The sequence below is a fragment of the Haliotis asinina genome, chromosome 5 (assembly GCF_037392515.1).
Source record: "Haliotis asinina isolate JCU_RB_2024 chromosome 5, JCU_Hal_asi_v2, whole genome shotgun sequence".
NCBI classification, from domain to species: Eukaryota; Metazoa; Mollusca; class Gastropoda; order Lepetellida; family Haliotidae; genus Haliotis; species Haliotis asinina.
The window spans coordinates 73,583,551-73,598,733 of record NC_090284.1 but is presented as its reverse complement, the minus strand read 5'-3'; the positions used below and the strand labels follow the sequence as shown (position 1 = coordinate 73,598,733).

Here is a 15,183-nt window from a genome sequence, read left to right as displayed (position 1 = left end):
ACTAGTAGATTCTAGAATTCAGCATCATGGAAAGTATAATGGAATAATAGATTTATGACATGAAGTTTGATACTTCCTAATGTGAAACGACAAAGTACATATAGGGCCCGTGACTGGTTTGTACAGGAATGTGTGGTGAGGTAGGTTGAATGTTTTAGATACCATGTTGTAATACAGGCGCAACAGAATTGTATCCAGAGACACCAGACTCACACCCTGTAGGCTCCTTCTTTGTCGATTTCATTGGATCTGGAAGACGTTTCAGGACCACCGGAAGACAGAGATTAAGTAAATTATTGAGCTGCATGGCCCAAGTCCTAGTTCCGAGCGAGGGATACAGAGCGGCGGTTCCTGGACCTCATCTTCAAGAGAGTCTGCTCAGCAGAGTCTGCTCGTTCTTGCGCATCTTCGAACTCCTGCTGTGCCCGGCGGTATTTGTTCAGATTTGTGGCAGCCATTTCCTCCTAAAACAGAATGTGAAGAGTTTCATGGAAGACATATCAACATAATGCATGATTTTTAGTGATGTTTCCAAAAAGCGTGAATACGTGGTTGATAAATTAAAATATTTGTTGCTTTATCGTTGATTAATGTAATTAATTCACCGTGTCGACATTTGATATCTTCCTCTCCTACCCTTTGTATTGTTACGACTTTCCATATAATCAGGTATTTATCTTATAATGCACTCACAGCTTCTTCAATCTGGGCCTTCAATGTTTTGACCTTGGCATTAAGTTTTTCATTTATTGCCTGGAGTCTTTCTTGGTGTTTCCTATCCTCATCCACCTGGAAGGCGATTTCCTTAAGGCGGCGCTCAGACATTCGAGATGTCTTAGAGGTCTCAAGATGGCGGCGCTGTTCTTTGTCAAGTTCAGTCTCAAGATCACGAACCTGGCAATAAAAAACCCAACCAATGTGTTATGATAAGAGGTCTCACCGTTCAAATCGTTTGTCACTCAAAACCTGATATCAGCTGTACATGCCAACAACGTGTGAAGGTACACTTTTGTTGAACATTCGATGTCAAAGATTTTTAACTGACAATAGTAAAATCGCAAAGGATTTTAAAACCTTACGTACCTTCTGTTCCAGTTTCTGTAAGACCACTTTGCCTCCCTTGAGTCCAGAGGCCTCAGCTTCATCAACTCTGACTTGCATCTCCTTCAACTGAATATCCATGTTTCTCTTTATCTTATCCATTTGTCTGCTGTGTTCTTGTTCAGATCGGAGCTCCTCTGCAAGGCGGGCAGCGTCAGCTACAGCACGTTTGTAGTTGTCCTCAGCTGTTTTCACCTCGGCTTGAACATCTTCAAGGTCAGACTGGGCAGTGGTCATGTCGATGTCGTGTTTTCTCTTCTGAGCTGTAAGCGTAGATACTTGGGCTGTGAGTTCGTTCACTCGACCTTCAGCTTCCAACAGTTCAGATTCTGCTGCCTTACGGGCGCGATCACCGGACTCCAGAGCCGACCTCATCTGATCAACCTCTCCCTTCATGGTGTTACACCGGCGGTCTAGACTTTGGTATGCTTCTCGAGCTTCAGTGCAGTTTCGTTGTTCCTCTTCAAGCATGGCTTCAAACTCCTGAAAAAGAATATGATTATCATTATACATGTTCACATGTAGTATACATACATGTAGTATACAAGTGATCATATTTCAGTGTAATTATTTTTGAGATGCAGTGTTATGACACATTAAAAGTATGTTTACCAACCTTAGCTTGCGCTTGGTATTTCTTAGCATAGTTCTCGGCTTCGGTACGAGCCCTGTTTCCTGTGTCAACAGCAACTTCCAGCTCAGCAATGTCCTGTTCCAAGGCTTTCTTCACTCTAACGGCATCCATCTTGCTCTTGTTCTCAGCATCCAGACTGACTTGCATAGAGTCAAGAGAGCGCTGGTTGTTGCGTCTGGGGATGTAAAAGTCATAAATGTCTGTTCCATGATTCTTGATTTCAAGTAAGCAGTTTTAGATAGTGCTTTTAAAACCTAAATCTGAATGTGAAAAATCAGTAACTATTGTTAAGGTTCGAGTTACTTGTGAATGATAAATAGTTAGCATATAGGAGGGAACTTGACGAAGCACATTTTCAACTCTTGTTATTTCTGTCGTGTAAACACAGAACACCATGATTACAATAAACTGACCTCAAAGTATCAATCTCTTCGTCTTTCTCAGCAATACGTCTCTCTGTATCTACACGTGAATGTGAAACCTCCTGTTGGGCACGAATAACCTTCGCCTCCTCCTGTTCAAGGGCGGCTTCTGCTTCAATCAAGGCGGCTTGGAGTTCCTCCTTTTCTAGCAGAAGACGTTTCTTTGCCTTTTCCATCTCACTGACACTGTGACCATCTTCAGTCAGTTGCCTGTTCAGCTGAACTATTTCATCTAAAATTCAAGAAGAAGAAGAAGAGCTTTATTCGGTATTTATGGCTACATGACCAAAAGTACAATTAAATGTGCATAAAATAGCACATGGGCAGGTGAACAGGTTTATACGGGTAGACATAGTTTCAGGTAAATTGCAATATTTTTAGTAGTTTTACGTTCTTTGTTGCAAGCAACTGAGTAAACTTTGATGTTAGGGGATCTGGTAGGGGATATAATATAAAAATCAGGAATGTACATAGAACGTTGTTGTGAGTAAAATGGACATACGAGCAAGAAATGATACTCATCCATCTTGTATTAAATTACAATTACATTTATCACATTTAATGTAATCAGAGTTTATCCTATTATAGCGACGGTGTTGAATTTTAAGTTTATGACTCATGCATCTGAATTTAAATAAAACACGTAAAAGATCTTTTTCGTAACAAAAATGATTTAAGAATGACGAAGAAGTGATTTTTGCATACCGATTCTGGAAATCCATATCTTTACATCTCTGTTTAAAAACATTTATAAAACTTGTTACCTCGCCACAATCTTGCGATAACCACACAAAAGAAAATCCAGAATGAAGTAAAAGTAAACGTACATGGGATACCCAATTGTGACCACCCCTGTCGTCATATCTTTTTAGCAGTTCATAGCATGCCTTTGGGATGCGATAACTTTCCATATTCAGGAGTCTACACCAGTAATTTATACAACGGGTGAAATACTGCACACAAAGGTGGCTTCTTCCCTTTTCACCCGTTTCTGAAACTCAAACTTCTTTTTGAAAGGTTGAACAAAAATAGAAATACAAGATGTTCCTAATTCTATGTGCCCAAATCGGACACCATTATGATGTAGACTCACCAGCTAGATTCTTGTTCTCCTTCCTCAGCGACTCCATTTGGCTGTTGCATTCATCCATCTCACTACGAAGGCGGAATAACTCAGTGGAATAATCCCTAGACTCCTTCTGAGCGCATTCTAACTCAACTTGAAGGTCCTTCACCTTTGCCTGCCATTCCTGTGCAGTTTTGTCAAAGTTTCGCTGCTTCTTCTCCATGTTATGGACAGTAGCGTTAGCCTGTAAAGAAAATGGCATGTTTAAAACGAGATTTAAAACGAGGCCTTCGTATAGTGTATTAAAGGTAATCACACGTAACGTTTCCATCTGTTTTTGGTTCACGATTGCTGTATTTAATGATGTAATAATAACAACCATAATTATAAGGCCGTAATGGTTTTGACAATCGCTTGACTGGTCTTTGCTAATGTACAGTTTCATTCTGGTCATACTGACTTAGATATACACGTGTTAGTAAAGTAACACTCATTTATTGACAAACTCGAACCAATATTTTTGTACCTCAACAATAATATAACGGTATCACATGTATACAAGTCATTGTCGACTCGAAGTAACAACCAATGAGTTGCATACCCTCTCAACGTCAATCATGAGATCTTCAAGCTCGCCGTCGAGCCTTGCTTTAACCTTCTCAACGGAACTGCATTTAGCTTGCATTGCTTCCATTGCTTGTTCTGTTTCACTCAACTTGACTTGGAGACGGCGCCTGTAATAGGAAGCATTATTGAATATTCATTTGTTGTACGTAAACAGACAGTATAAACCTGCGTTAGCATGTGTTTGAGTTGTGTGAGGCAACAAAGCATAGTATGTTTTCCAACGTTTTTCACATATCCTTAAAATTCGTAATTTTCTTAAAACGATGTTGTCAGTGTACAGAACCATGTTGTTTAGGTATTAATTGATGTGGAATATTAGTTACTTTGATTCTTCGAGTTCCTCAGTCCTGGATGACCCTTCTGTCTCAAATTTGGCTTTCCATTGCATAACCTCGCCGTTGGTCTTGGACAATTGACGTTGGATGCTTGTGCGGCTCTCCTGCTCCTCTTCTAGCTGCACCTGCAGGCTCTCTACCTCACCCCGCAAGTGACGGCCCTCAGCCTGGACCTTCTGGCGGATCTGTTAAAATGAATGAACGAGATACTGAGTATACTGTAAGCATGACATCACATGCAAGCATAAACGCATTGAATCTTTATATGTACCTTTGTCTCATCTTCAAGAGAGCGCTTGCATTCTTCCAGCTGGCTGGCCAGAGAAGACTTTTCTTTGTGGGTTCTACTGAGGGAACGCTCAGTTTCCTCCAGCTGTCGTGTCACTTCAGTCAACTCAGATGTAAGTCTGTTCTTCTGGATCTGTAGCTCATTGAACTGACGAGCACCATCATCCAGTTGAGCGTTGAGGTCAGCTAGCTGATTCTGCATCTGCTTGGACACCACATCTGAGCAGCCCTGAAACGGGATTCCATAACTTAAGTGTATTCGAGTGTTATTTGATGTGGTACACACAAACACATGTTTTGTTCAAAATCCGATCAATTCTAATGATTTGCAAGCATTATTGAGATCTGAAATGACATAAATAAAATAATGTGTAGACAATTCACTGTAACATAAACAAAAATATCATACCACTAAACCATTGAAAACCGCAGCATTAACGAAGATAATTGAATGCTTCACTTCAATGATTACCTTGTTCTTAGCGTGTTCTAGTTCCGTTTGCATGTCATCAATTTCAGTCGACATTTGCATCTTCTCTTTCTCAAGCCTGAAAGACAAAGGACGATAATAACTGTCAAGATAATCTGAGATGCAAGTTTTCATCCAAGACCAATCACGAGACAATAAGGATTAGATTATAAACTGGTATGATAAATGAATGTATTTGTTCAGGAAGGTTAGACGAACCTGGATTTTATTTTCTGTAACATATCAATTTGTTCACTCATGTCATTGGCAGAGTCTGCGTGCTTCTTGCGCATGGTGGCCACCTGAGCTTCATGGTGCATGTTCGTCTCCTCCATCTCACGACGGAGTTTGACAAGCTCCTGCTCCCTCTTCTTGTTCAGCTCAATCTGCACACAATCATACATATGTTAGAAATGGTAGCTTATTCACTAAATTTGTTCATTATTTATTTGGTTATTTGCAAAACTAATGGTTTTCTAACAATAGTGTTGCTTGTTACACTTTCTTGTATGACGCGTCTGGTGTCAGTATGATCTGAGCAGCTGTGTGATACAATCAGGACAAAATGATTTAAACGGTCGTATGACAGTGTGATGCTAGTGTTAGCTGAACAGCTATGTGATAAAAAATACTAGTGTGACCTTGGAAGGTGCGTAATACGTTTATGCTATATGATCAGTTGTGTGATCCAGTAATGCTATTGTGGCCTGGTCATTTGGGTGATCCAGTAATGCTATGTGAACTTGGTAGTTGTGTGATTTAGTAATGCTAGAGTGACATGGGCAGTTATCTTATAGAATACTATTAGTATTACCTGGGCAGCCGTAGCGCCACCGGCTTCATCCAGTCTCTCATGAAGCTCCTCCAGTTCCCTAGCTAAATCCATTCTTTGCCTCTCAACCTGAAACAGAAATATACGTTGCATGAAACACGTGTGAAGGGTTTAAAGTATAATGTTTTACATTTCGTTTGTCGTGTATTTAAGATAATCTGCTTCCTTCAGGGTGCTTTTTATGTTTGAGCAGTATCATGGCAGTGGACATTGGGCCGATGTGCTGACTCGACCCGACGAGCAGCCGCATTAACATATGTCTTTCGCTGGTTGACAAATGCAAGTAGCTGATATAAAACCAACCTTTCCACGTGTTTGTTTTTCAGACTCGAGCTCCTGTTCATACTCATCAAGGCGATTCTGAAACATGAAATTGTTAACACCATGGATTATTTGCAATAATCCTGAGATACCTTACGACTGATGCTCGAACTATATTAAGGATACAAGAGTTTAATCTGCATGTATTGTGATAATGTATAAAGGCGTGATATTACCTGTAGTTCTTTGATTTTCTTCTGAAGTTGGTTGCAGTGCGTCTGTTCCTCTTCCATGAGATTGTTTAGGTTAGATAGTTCCTTATCCTTCCTGAAAAAGATATTATGTGTTTGAAAGTTTATAGGTGAAAAGCAGGTATTTCTTTACAGTGAGTGATTGAGTTTAGAAATATTACAGCAATATCATGGCGGGGAACACTAGAAATGGGATTCACATATTGTAACCATTTGAGGACTCGAACCCCGCACTTCGTTGTGGAACGTTTCAACCACAAGCCTACCCCACTGTCCCATATTTATTTAAAGTCATGACGTAGTTCAGGCTCCTAGTTGGAATGAAAGTGTAGTAAGCCACATACGTGAAATATATATGTCTTGCACGTGGTGGTCAGGTAGTGCAATTTCAACCCTGATTTTACTTTAGAGGTGTTTAGACTAGATAAGTATACGGTGTAGTTCCTAGCGAGAAAATACATAGTAAACGAAGGCTATGACAGTCAGATAACAGTTTTAAGTACTGTTTTGTATCACAGCAATTAAACCTAACTGATACCTGTAGGATACATGTGTACACATATTGATCGTGACTTAGTTGGCAGCGTGCAGGCTGAGGTAGAAAACAATTAACCTTTACCTCTTGCCAGATTCCATAAGTTCCAGTTTGACATGTTCCAGGTCTTGAACGACCTCTAGTGTTGCCTTTAGATCATGTTCCAACTTTCTCTTAGCCTTTTCAACATCGCATCGAATCTTCTTTTCACGCTCCAAGGCATCTTCAATATCATCAAGTGTTCCTTCAAGCTTAGTCTTCAGTTTGTTGAGGTGACTGACCTTGTCCTCCTCGGCCTGGAGGGAATCCAGAGTTTTCTTGTGCTCATCTTCAAGGCTCTTCTTGCTTTTTAATAGCTTAGACATTGCTTCTTCTTGTTGTGTCATTTCATCATTGAGGGTTCTGATCTGAGCATCTTTAGTCTTGCACTCATGCTCCGCCTATAAATTTGAAAACAAGCTGTAAGAGGCAGTCGATTCCATTTGTAATCCGATCATAACTCATAAATATATTTTAGAATTTAATCAGGAATAAACTCATCATGTATTACAGTTACAGTTATGGTTGCTATGTTCCATGTCATACTTCGATGCTCGTTTTGCCATGTTTTTCTCTGAACGAATTTGAACGGAACAGAACAAATGTTCCATTTACACGGAGACAGTTTCCTTCTTTTTATCATTTTCAGAATACTCTAAAGACACTATTGCAATTGTACATCAATGTCAGTTATTTTTGCAGCTCATCCTCACACAGTTGTTACATGTCAAGAGTCATTTGTTTCAACCCACAACAACAACCCACTTACAACTGCTTGATGCTAGTAGTATTGTGATTTATCCCCAAATATCGTAAACCAGGGGTTTATCATCTAGACCTTATTGGCAATACACCGATTGCCAATCCGAATGATTTCACTTTTGTTGCACTACGCGCATATACTACATTATGGAAGTGATGGGGATTGATTGACACACCTATACAGTTATGAGCTACATCAGATACGTTTATCAAATATATCGGAAATAATTGTCTACATTTCATCCATGGATCGGCAATGAATATGCTTGTATACATGGGTTGGATTATACCTTGCATCTTATCCAACCTGCTCTGCATCATATCAGTAGATGTTTGTTTTTCACCTCAACAGTTATGAACCCATATTTCCGCTGAGTAAAAGGTAGACTTATAACGAGGTAGGACTCAACCATGTATATGCATACATACCTTAGTCAGTCTGCACTCAAGGGTATCCATATCAGTCTTCATGCTTTCAAGCTGGCCCTCCACAGCTTTGTGTTTTTCCTTCAGTTTGTCATGAGCATCCTCTTCGTCCAAGAGTTTATCCTCGAGATCTTTGGTTTGTTGATCAATATCTTCCTTCTGTTTAAGGAGTTGCTCAATTCTTTCTTCGCAATCATCAATAGTGTCTTGTTGGGTTTGCACTTGGAGAAACAGATTATTCTTGGCCTCTGTTAAGGTCACGCTCTGTTCCTCGAGCTCCTTGCATCTCTGTGTCACCTTCTCAAGTTCATCCTTTGTTTTACCCAACGCTTCTTCCTTCTGCTTCATCTCATCTTCAGCAGCAGCAATGCTGAGAAGGGGCTTGACCTTGGTGTAGAATCTCCACCAGCACCAGTTCCTCATGGCCAGCCACTTGCGGATGTTCTTCTGGATCAATTCCAAGGCAACTCTGCAATACGAAAAAAGCTCGTTTCATTCCAGTGCCATAAATTAATTATCATAGCGCGGTAGACAGAAAACGACACAAAGAAATCTTGTAAAATCTTGCTTTACATTGTTTTTGACATAATGCGTGTTACTTTACCTCTTGTCATGGAGATTCTTCAGATATTTCCTCATGAGGTAACCACGAATGTGAGCTTGGAACAAAGCCACAATAACAGACAGACGTTCATCACGGATTTCCTCCAGGTACCCTAGAACACCTGCTTTGAAGAACACCTTTGTGTTTCCAAGACGGTACTCATCTTGATTCATCTCTAGAGCTTCCAGGATCTTGCCGGAGACGACTTTACCTTCAACGAATCCTTCTGGTATCGCATTGGGAGCTAAGATAGAGTATCTGTAAGAAACGTTTTCAGTAGAGAAACATCACCTACGCGACAAGGAATACGACGTAAAAATATGTTACATGAGTATATAACATTGCTAGCGAAAAAAAACCTTACTAAAACGCATCTGCATTCTTCTGACTTTGAGATTATTTCATCTTAATCGTACCTCTGTTTGAACTCTGAGTAGATGATTCTGCTAGGGAATCCTTTTCTGCAGATACGAATACCCTCCAGTACACCATTACACTGCAGTTGGTGTAGCACAAGACCGGCGTCAATCAGACCTGAATTCAATCGATATAAATATTTAGATCATGACTTGCTGTATTCAATGCGAGTTGCCAACCTTATTTGGCGTCAGTTACGAATTGATACCATTATTATGAAAAAATGTAAATCTGACCTGTTACGGAATATTTCGACAGATGCAGAGAATTAGACGAGTTCCTTGAAATATACCTGGTGTCTTGGTCTCGTTGGGGATAATACAGCGGACGAAATGAGGATGCGTGGAGTAAAGGTTCTTCATAAGTTTGTTCAGAGATTCCTACAGGATGTTAAAATACAACACGATTATAAAAATATACATTCAAAGTGTTAGCAATGATCTGTATAACGGATACATGAGAAAGTTAGATGTTTAGGGCAGTTTTTACGTTTAGTTTATGAGCATGTTAGATGACATTAAAAACCCGTACCCTATGAGTAGAAGAGATGGTTTGGAAAGCAGAACTCTTCTTTTTCTTCTTTCCAGCTCCAGCATCGGCAGAAGCATCTAGACAATCAAGATAATATTCATGATCACTCAATGCGTCAGAAGTGTTATGTACATGTTGAGACTAAACACTAGAAATACAATCATGGTACACAACATAGGTTATATCATGTGTATACATTAAGTGTTCCGTCAGTCTATCGATGAAATTCTAATTCTGGTGATTCAATGCATTTCCACGTGTATATGTATACCTCCAGCTGGTGGAGAGAAGAGCAACTGGACAAGTGGTTCTTTGGACTGTTTCAGGAGTTCTACAATGGTTTCGTTGACAGGATCCTTGTTCTTTTCCAGCCAACCTCCGATATTGTAGGGAACTGTTCCGGCGTAGTGCTTCAGAGCAAAATCACCATGTGCACCACCCTTCATAGACTTGTTCGGCTTGAGGAAATTAGGTGATTTGCCCATGTGGTTCTCGGTCAGTTTGTCCTTGAAGCTTTTGTCAGTTGCTTTGGGAAACATGCACTCCTCTTCCAGGATGGACAGGATACCAAGGGGCTAAACGTGAAAAATAATGACGATATATTCTGCTATAATAAACGTTATGATCATCATTATTTATACTTGTATGTTGCAATGTATATAATTTGCTTTTTATTTTGAAACTACCCATACCTTCTCGATGAGCTCAATACAAGCCTGCAAGTCCATTCCAAAGTCAATGAACTCCCAAACAATGCCTTCCTTCTTGTATTCCTCCTGTTCCAGCACAAACATGTGGTGGTTGAAGAACTGCTGCAGGCGTTCGTTGGTGTAATTGATGCAGAGCTGTTCGAAGCTGTTGAACTGTTCAGCATGATTGATGGATTAATCTATTGATCAAATATTTATAACATACAATCCAAAACTCAATACCTTCATACCGCGACACCCAAGAACGAAGTGATATACAAACAAACTGTGGAGCTTGGTTGGCGAGCTGACTAAGGAGCCAGATTTTGGTACAGCTAGTTTAAGGTAACGGGATTGAGTCCGCTTGTGACCGGGTGTAAAGACGTAGGAGTTCAATTTGTGTGCAGACTCTTCCAGTGTTGTCACAACCAATAGTGTACAGTATACAGCCATGTGCGCTTAAAAGAACCTACAAATAAGTTGGTAAATGACGGTGGCCATATTAATAAGTGCAAACGCCTAATTACGGGTACAGGCGCGCAACAAAACTTGGACACTTCACCTTGATGCGCCTATTGGCAGCACGAGTTTTGTGAACCTCAGGGAGTATAAATTGAAAAACATGATGTGCCGTTGAGACTAACATCCAATGATCTAGGAGAACATATAACAAAGCGCTTGCTGCATGCACATAGGATGGACTATAGCGCTCTTTAAATACCCACGTAAAAACATAATTGGTCTTACATCAAATATTTCAAAGCCCGCAATATCCAGAACACCAATGAAGAACTGCCTCGGTTTCTTGGTGTCCAGGGAATGGTTGACTCTCTTGACAAGCCAGTTGAACACACGATCATAAAGAGACTTTGCGAGGGCACCGATAGAATAGAGAACCTGATCCTTCGTTCGTCCTTGGGTGACGTAATCCATGGCCACCTTGATCTTGGGTTTACACAGAGCCTTCAGGAAGTCACCACAGTTGACACCCAACAGGAAGGAAACCTTCTCAGCCTCAGCAGTTCCATCAGGCTCAGCCTGTTCACCCTTCTGTTTGAACTGCATCTCACCCATGTGCAGGATAGAGCCAGTGCATTTGTAGGCGCTAGTTTTTTCGTCTTCGTTAAAGCCCAGTACATCGAAAGCAGTCTGAAGTAAATATTTACATTTAGTATGAGCCCAAATGATTAAGAACAAGTTTGGATCTAACTATGAACAGCCTGAACTTGACATTTTGATTAACAACATTACAATCAACAATTATAAAACTTACATCAGTCATCTTCATTTCCTCCACATCGTCGATTCCATTGACGGTAAGGACGCCCTGGTTAATGAAGGTGAACAGACCAGCGTCTGGATTGGCTAAGATCTTCTCTGAAACACAATTCATAGAAATATTGATACTTTGAGTTTTGTTGTAACATTTACACATCATCAATAACTTTTCTTTAGAAATTCTAATCGCCGATAACACTATATTAGATCTTCAGTGTTGTAAACAAAGTATAATCTTCGACATAACTAGACAGGAAATGAGTGTGCAGTAGTGAGTATGTGAGAAATAAATACTCCATCGAAATACTGCGACGTTTGAGCTAAACACGGCGTGTGAGACAAATGGGTTAGCCGTGCCCTCTAGTTTTCAAAGGTTTGTAGGTGAGGTTTTACGCTGCTCTTAGCAATATCATTACAAATGGGCTTGACACTTTGTATGCGTGTAGGGGAATCGGACCGGGTCTTGGACATGACGGTTTGAATACAGAGCTATTCCACCGCGCCAAAAGGTGTAGCAGGCATGACAGTGAACTATGGAGTATATCCAGGCATGGTTGTGTGAAGAAGCGTTATACGCTGCGTATGACTTTATAAAGGAGGGATCTGTAATCATACAGGCGGTTTGTTGGAATGACAGAAGCAGGTTAAGTTCCCATGGATCCGATTATATCCATTACAAACAACCAGTCATTCACATACTCTATGTAGTTATGAAGAAGAGAGTCAATTGCACAGAAAATAGCCTAATAAATGCAAGTTCGTGGCTATGTTAACTAACCTGTAACTGATGGAATTGCTCCAGTTAGCATCTGGTAGAAGATGTGATAGTTTCTCTCTACAGACTGTTGGTAGGTGACTCGAGATTTTTCCAATAGATCTGAAGACGATTGATGATTTTCCAGTTTTAAGGAAACATATTTTGTTTACTTTTCACAAAATACAGTGCAGTAAATAAGAGTTTGGCAACATCGTCAGTAATGTCAAATGAGGGCAGATAAGAAGACAGGTTATTTCTCCTGTATAAAATCTATAGAATTATCACTGTCTGATAACACGAAACACATGTTATACACACATGGGTATGGGAGATATCAATTACCGAATATCAAATAACGTGATATTTATCAGTATATCCTTACAAGTTTCGATGTCGGCACCAGCGATCTTTCCAGAAGAAGCAAAGTGGATTCGGACGAATTTTCCCTGAAACAGGTAAAACATTCAATAACATTGTCGAGTCAACGTTGAAGGAACTTACAAATCAACCAAGCAGTATTATGAATAAACGTTGTGAATGAATTTTACTCTGATTTGTAAGCCATTCTGAAAACTTACGAATCTGGAGGAGTTGTTGTTACGGGACGTCTTGGCGTTACCGTAGGCCTCAAGAACAGGGTTAGCCTGTACGATCTGATCCTCGAGGGAACCCTAGAATAAGACATGACGCGTATTAAAAACATCTTTGTTGTACTCCATATCGTCATCAAAAAACGTTAATATTCCTTTAGGATTGACATTTAGTAAAAACACAATTTCATTCACCTTCTTGTCCTCTGCATCCCCCTCTCCCTTGGAGGCAGCGGCAACATAAGCAAAGTAGGCGATGACCTTCTTGGTGTTCTCAGTTTTTCCAGCGCCAGACTCTCCGCTAGGTAACATATGAGTATATATAAACGTTCAATGACGATCTAGATTTAAGTTTATGCAACGAAATACGATACATTGTAGCCTTCAGCGAGGTTGGATTATGTTCAAATCAGCTGCATCTATCTTAAGAACACATGGGCGAATACTGTAATGTAACACTTTGAACAGTGTTTCAGTTCGCAATGTTTCAAGGTGAGTGAGTGAGTTTAGTTTTACTTTACTTTACCACACTTAGCAATATTCCAGCTATGTAGCCGCGGTCTGTGAATAATCAAGTCTGGACCAGACAATCCAGTGATCAACAACATGAACATTGATCTGCACAACTGGGAACCAATGAAATGTGTCAACCAAGTCAGCGAGTCTGACCACCCGATCCCGTTAGTCGCCTCTTACGACAAGCACGCATTGTTTCAGCTCTATATGAGTAGAAAACACCGTAAAGGTAGATGGTCACGTAACGCCATGTGCACTGGTAGGGTACTGACACACCAAGGGTTCGAACTCGTTCAATTCGTGACTACATGATTCAGCTCAGTACTAACGGAGCCATATAAACACACGGAGAGAAGAAAGAAACACCCACTAGTGGTACTCACGTGATAAGCATAGACTGGTTTTCTCGTTCTGGAATTAAAACAAATATAGGATTATTGTTACTACAATTGATTTTCACCAGCTTATTTATGCGTACACAGATGCAGGTGTATAACTATAATATACTTATTCATTACACGTTGTAGCTCCATATGATTATGTGTTTTAGATTATTCTCCATATTACAGTTATTAGAAACTATACATGAGGACTCAGTTAATCTTACCTTGTACCATGAACTGGTAAGCGTTATCAGAGATGGAGAACAAGTGAGGAGGCATCTCGGTCTTCCTCTTTCCTCTGTACTTGGCCACGATGGACGGGGTGTAGATGGGGAGGCGGCGGTACGGGTTGATGGCGATACAGAACAGGCCTGAGTACGTCTGAAAAACGGAAAGTATCACTTTGTGATCAGACCATAGGCTGATGATGCATTATGTATTGTGTATCATATACTGGGTCATGTCATCACACGGTTCGTCGACTGTCGTGCGGAACAGGCCGAAATCTTTTGCAAATGTGCATTTTTATTCAATAAACCAATTCAAAAGAAATGTGATTTGAGGATATATTTTATAGAAACATTGTGAGAGTAAAAGTAACATATGTCATATCTGGGATTTCACTTTTTTTTACTAAAGTACAAATTCTAGTACTTTTTTGGTTGAGTCCCATCCGGGATTCGAACCCGCGCCCTCAGAGTCAGCCGCCTAGCCCGCTCAGCCACCGCGACTTCCAAGACTTGGATTGGATGGGACTAGACCAAAAAGTACTAGAATTTGTACTTTATTGAGAAGGTGAAATCCCAAATATGACATATGTTGCATTTGGCCACTTTCTAAATGGCATTATGTAATCGTAGTGTAAAAGTAAATTGAAAGACAATGGGCACTATCCAGTTAACTCACATAGATCAACCCAGAAGTATATCTGGCCCTCAAGTTGTACAAGACGCTGGCCTCGTTGAGGAAGGTCATGTTGGCGATGTCCTCGATCTTCTCGAACTTGGGAGGGTTCATTGACTGGATATCATCCTTCTTAACCGTTTTCGTCTGCAGCAATGACATTGAATCATAAATTTCGTGTACATGGATCAGATCATGAAAACATGGTCAGGTCCAGAAAATAGGCATGCCTATAGCGAACTGAGAAATATTCATGTCGCTTTACGGACCTGTTTTGACTCCACGATGAGGACAGTGCATTCCTCTCCTTTCGTACTCTGCAGTTCTGCGGCAACAAATCCCCGCTCTGCATCGTGCACCCAGCAAGATTTCTTGGCATCGAAGTTCTTATTCTGCTCCTTCATCAGCTTCTTGCGGTCCACAGCAAGATACTGCATTTCAGGGTCCGCAGGGTCATAGGATGCCAT

At 40.5% G+C, this 15,183-nt stretch overlaps 1 protein-coding gene across 1 annotated transcript; it reads right to left on the bottom strand.

Annotated features, from left to right (window-relative positions):
- Nucleotides 1-317: 317 nt before the first annotated feature.
- Nucleotides 318-15,183, bottom strand: LOC137285255 (myosin heavy chain, striated muscle-like). Its single transcript, XM_067817564.1, has 32 exons — nt 14,986-15,183; nt 14,720-14,863; nt 14,038-14,194; nt 13,814-13,841; nt 13,110-13,215; nt 12,903-12,995; nt 12,707-12,770; nt 12,346-12,444; nt 11,563-11,666; nt 11,037-11,438; nt 10,293-10,463; nt 9,872-10,175; nt 9,601-9,677; nt 9,362-9,449; nt 9,069-9,186; nt 8,653-8,910; nt 8,052-8,517; nt 6,906-7,261; nt 6,272-6,362; nt 6,078-6,134; nt 5,757-5,843; nt 5,162-5,328; nt 4,946-5,021; nt 4,457-4,702; nt 4,174-4,370; nt 3,825-3,957; nt 3,251-3,467; nt 2,149-2,389; nt 1,718-1,910; nt 1,084-1,584; nt 694-894; nt 318-464 (listed from the first exon to the last, which is right to left on the bottom strand). The coding sequence occupies exons 1-32, from the start codon at nt 15,181-15,183 to the stop codon at nt 318-320; spliced, it is 5,787 nt and encodes a 1,928-aa protein (XP_067673665.1).

Coding starts and splice junctions, on each gene's coding strand:
- LOC137285255 (XM_067817564.1), bottom strand. CDS start 15,183: ATGGCATCCTATGACCCTGCGGACCCTGAAATGCAGTATCTTGCTGTG. Junction 14,864..14,985: donor TCATCGTGGAGTCAAAACAG/GTCCGTAAAGCG, acceptor TCATTGCTGCAG/ACGAAAACGGTTAAGAAGGA. Junction 2,390..3,250: donor GGAGAACAAGAATCTAGCTG/GTGAGTCTACAT, acceptor CTTGAATTTTAG/ATGAAATAGTTCAGCTGAAC.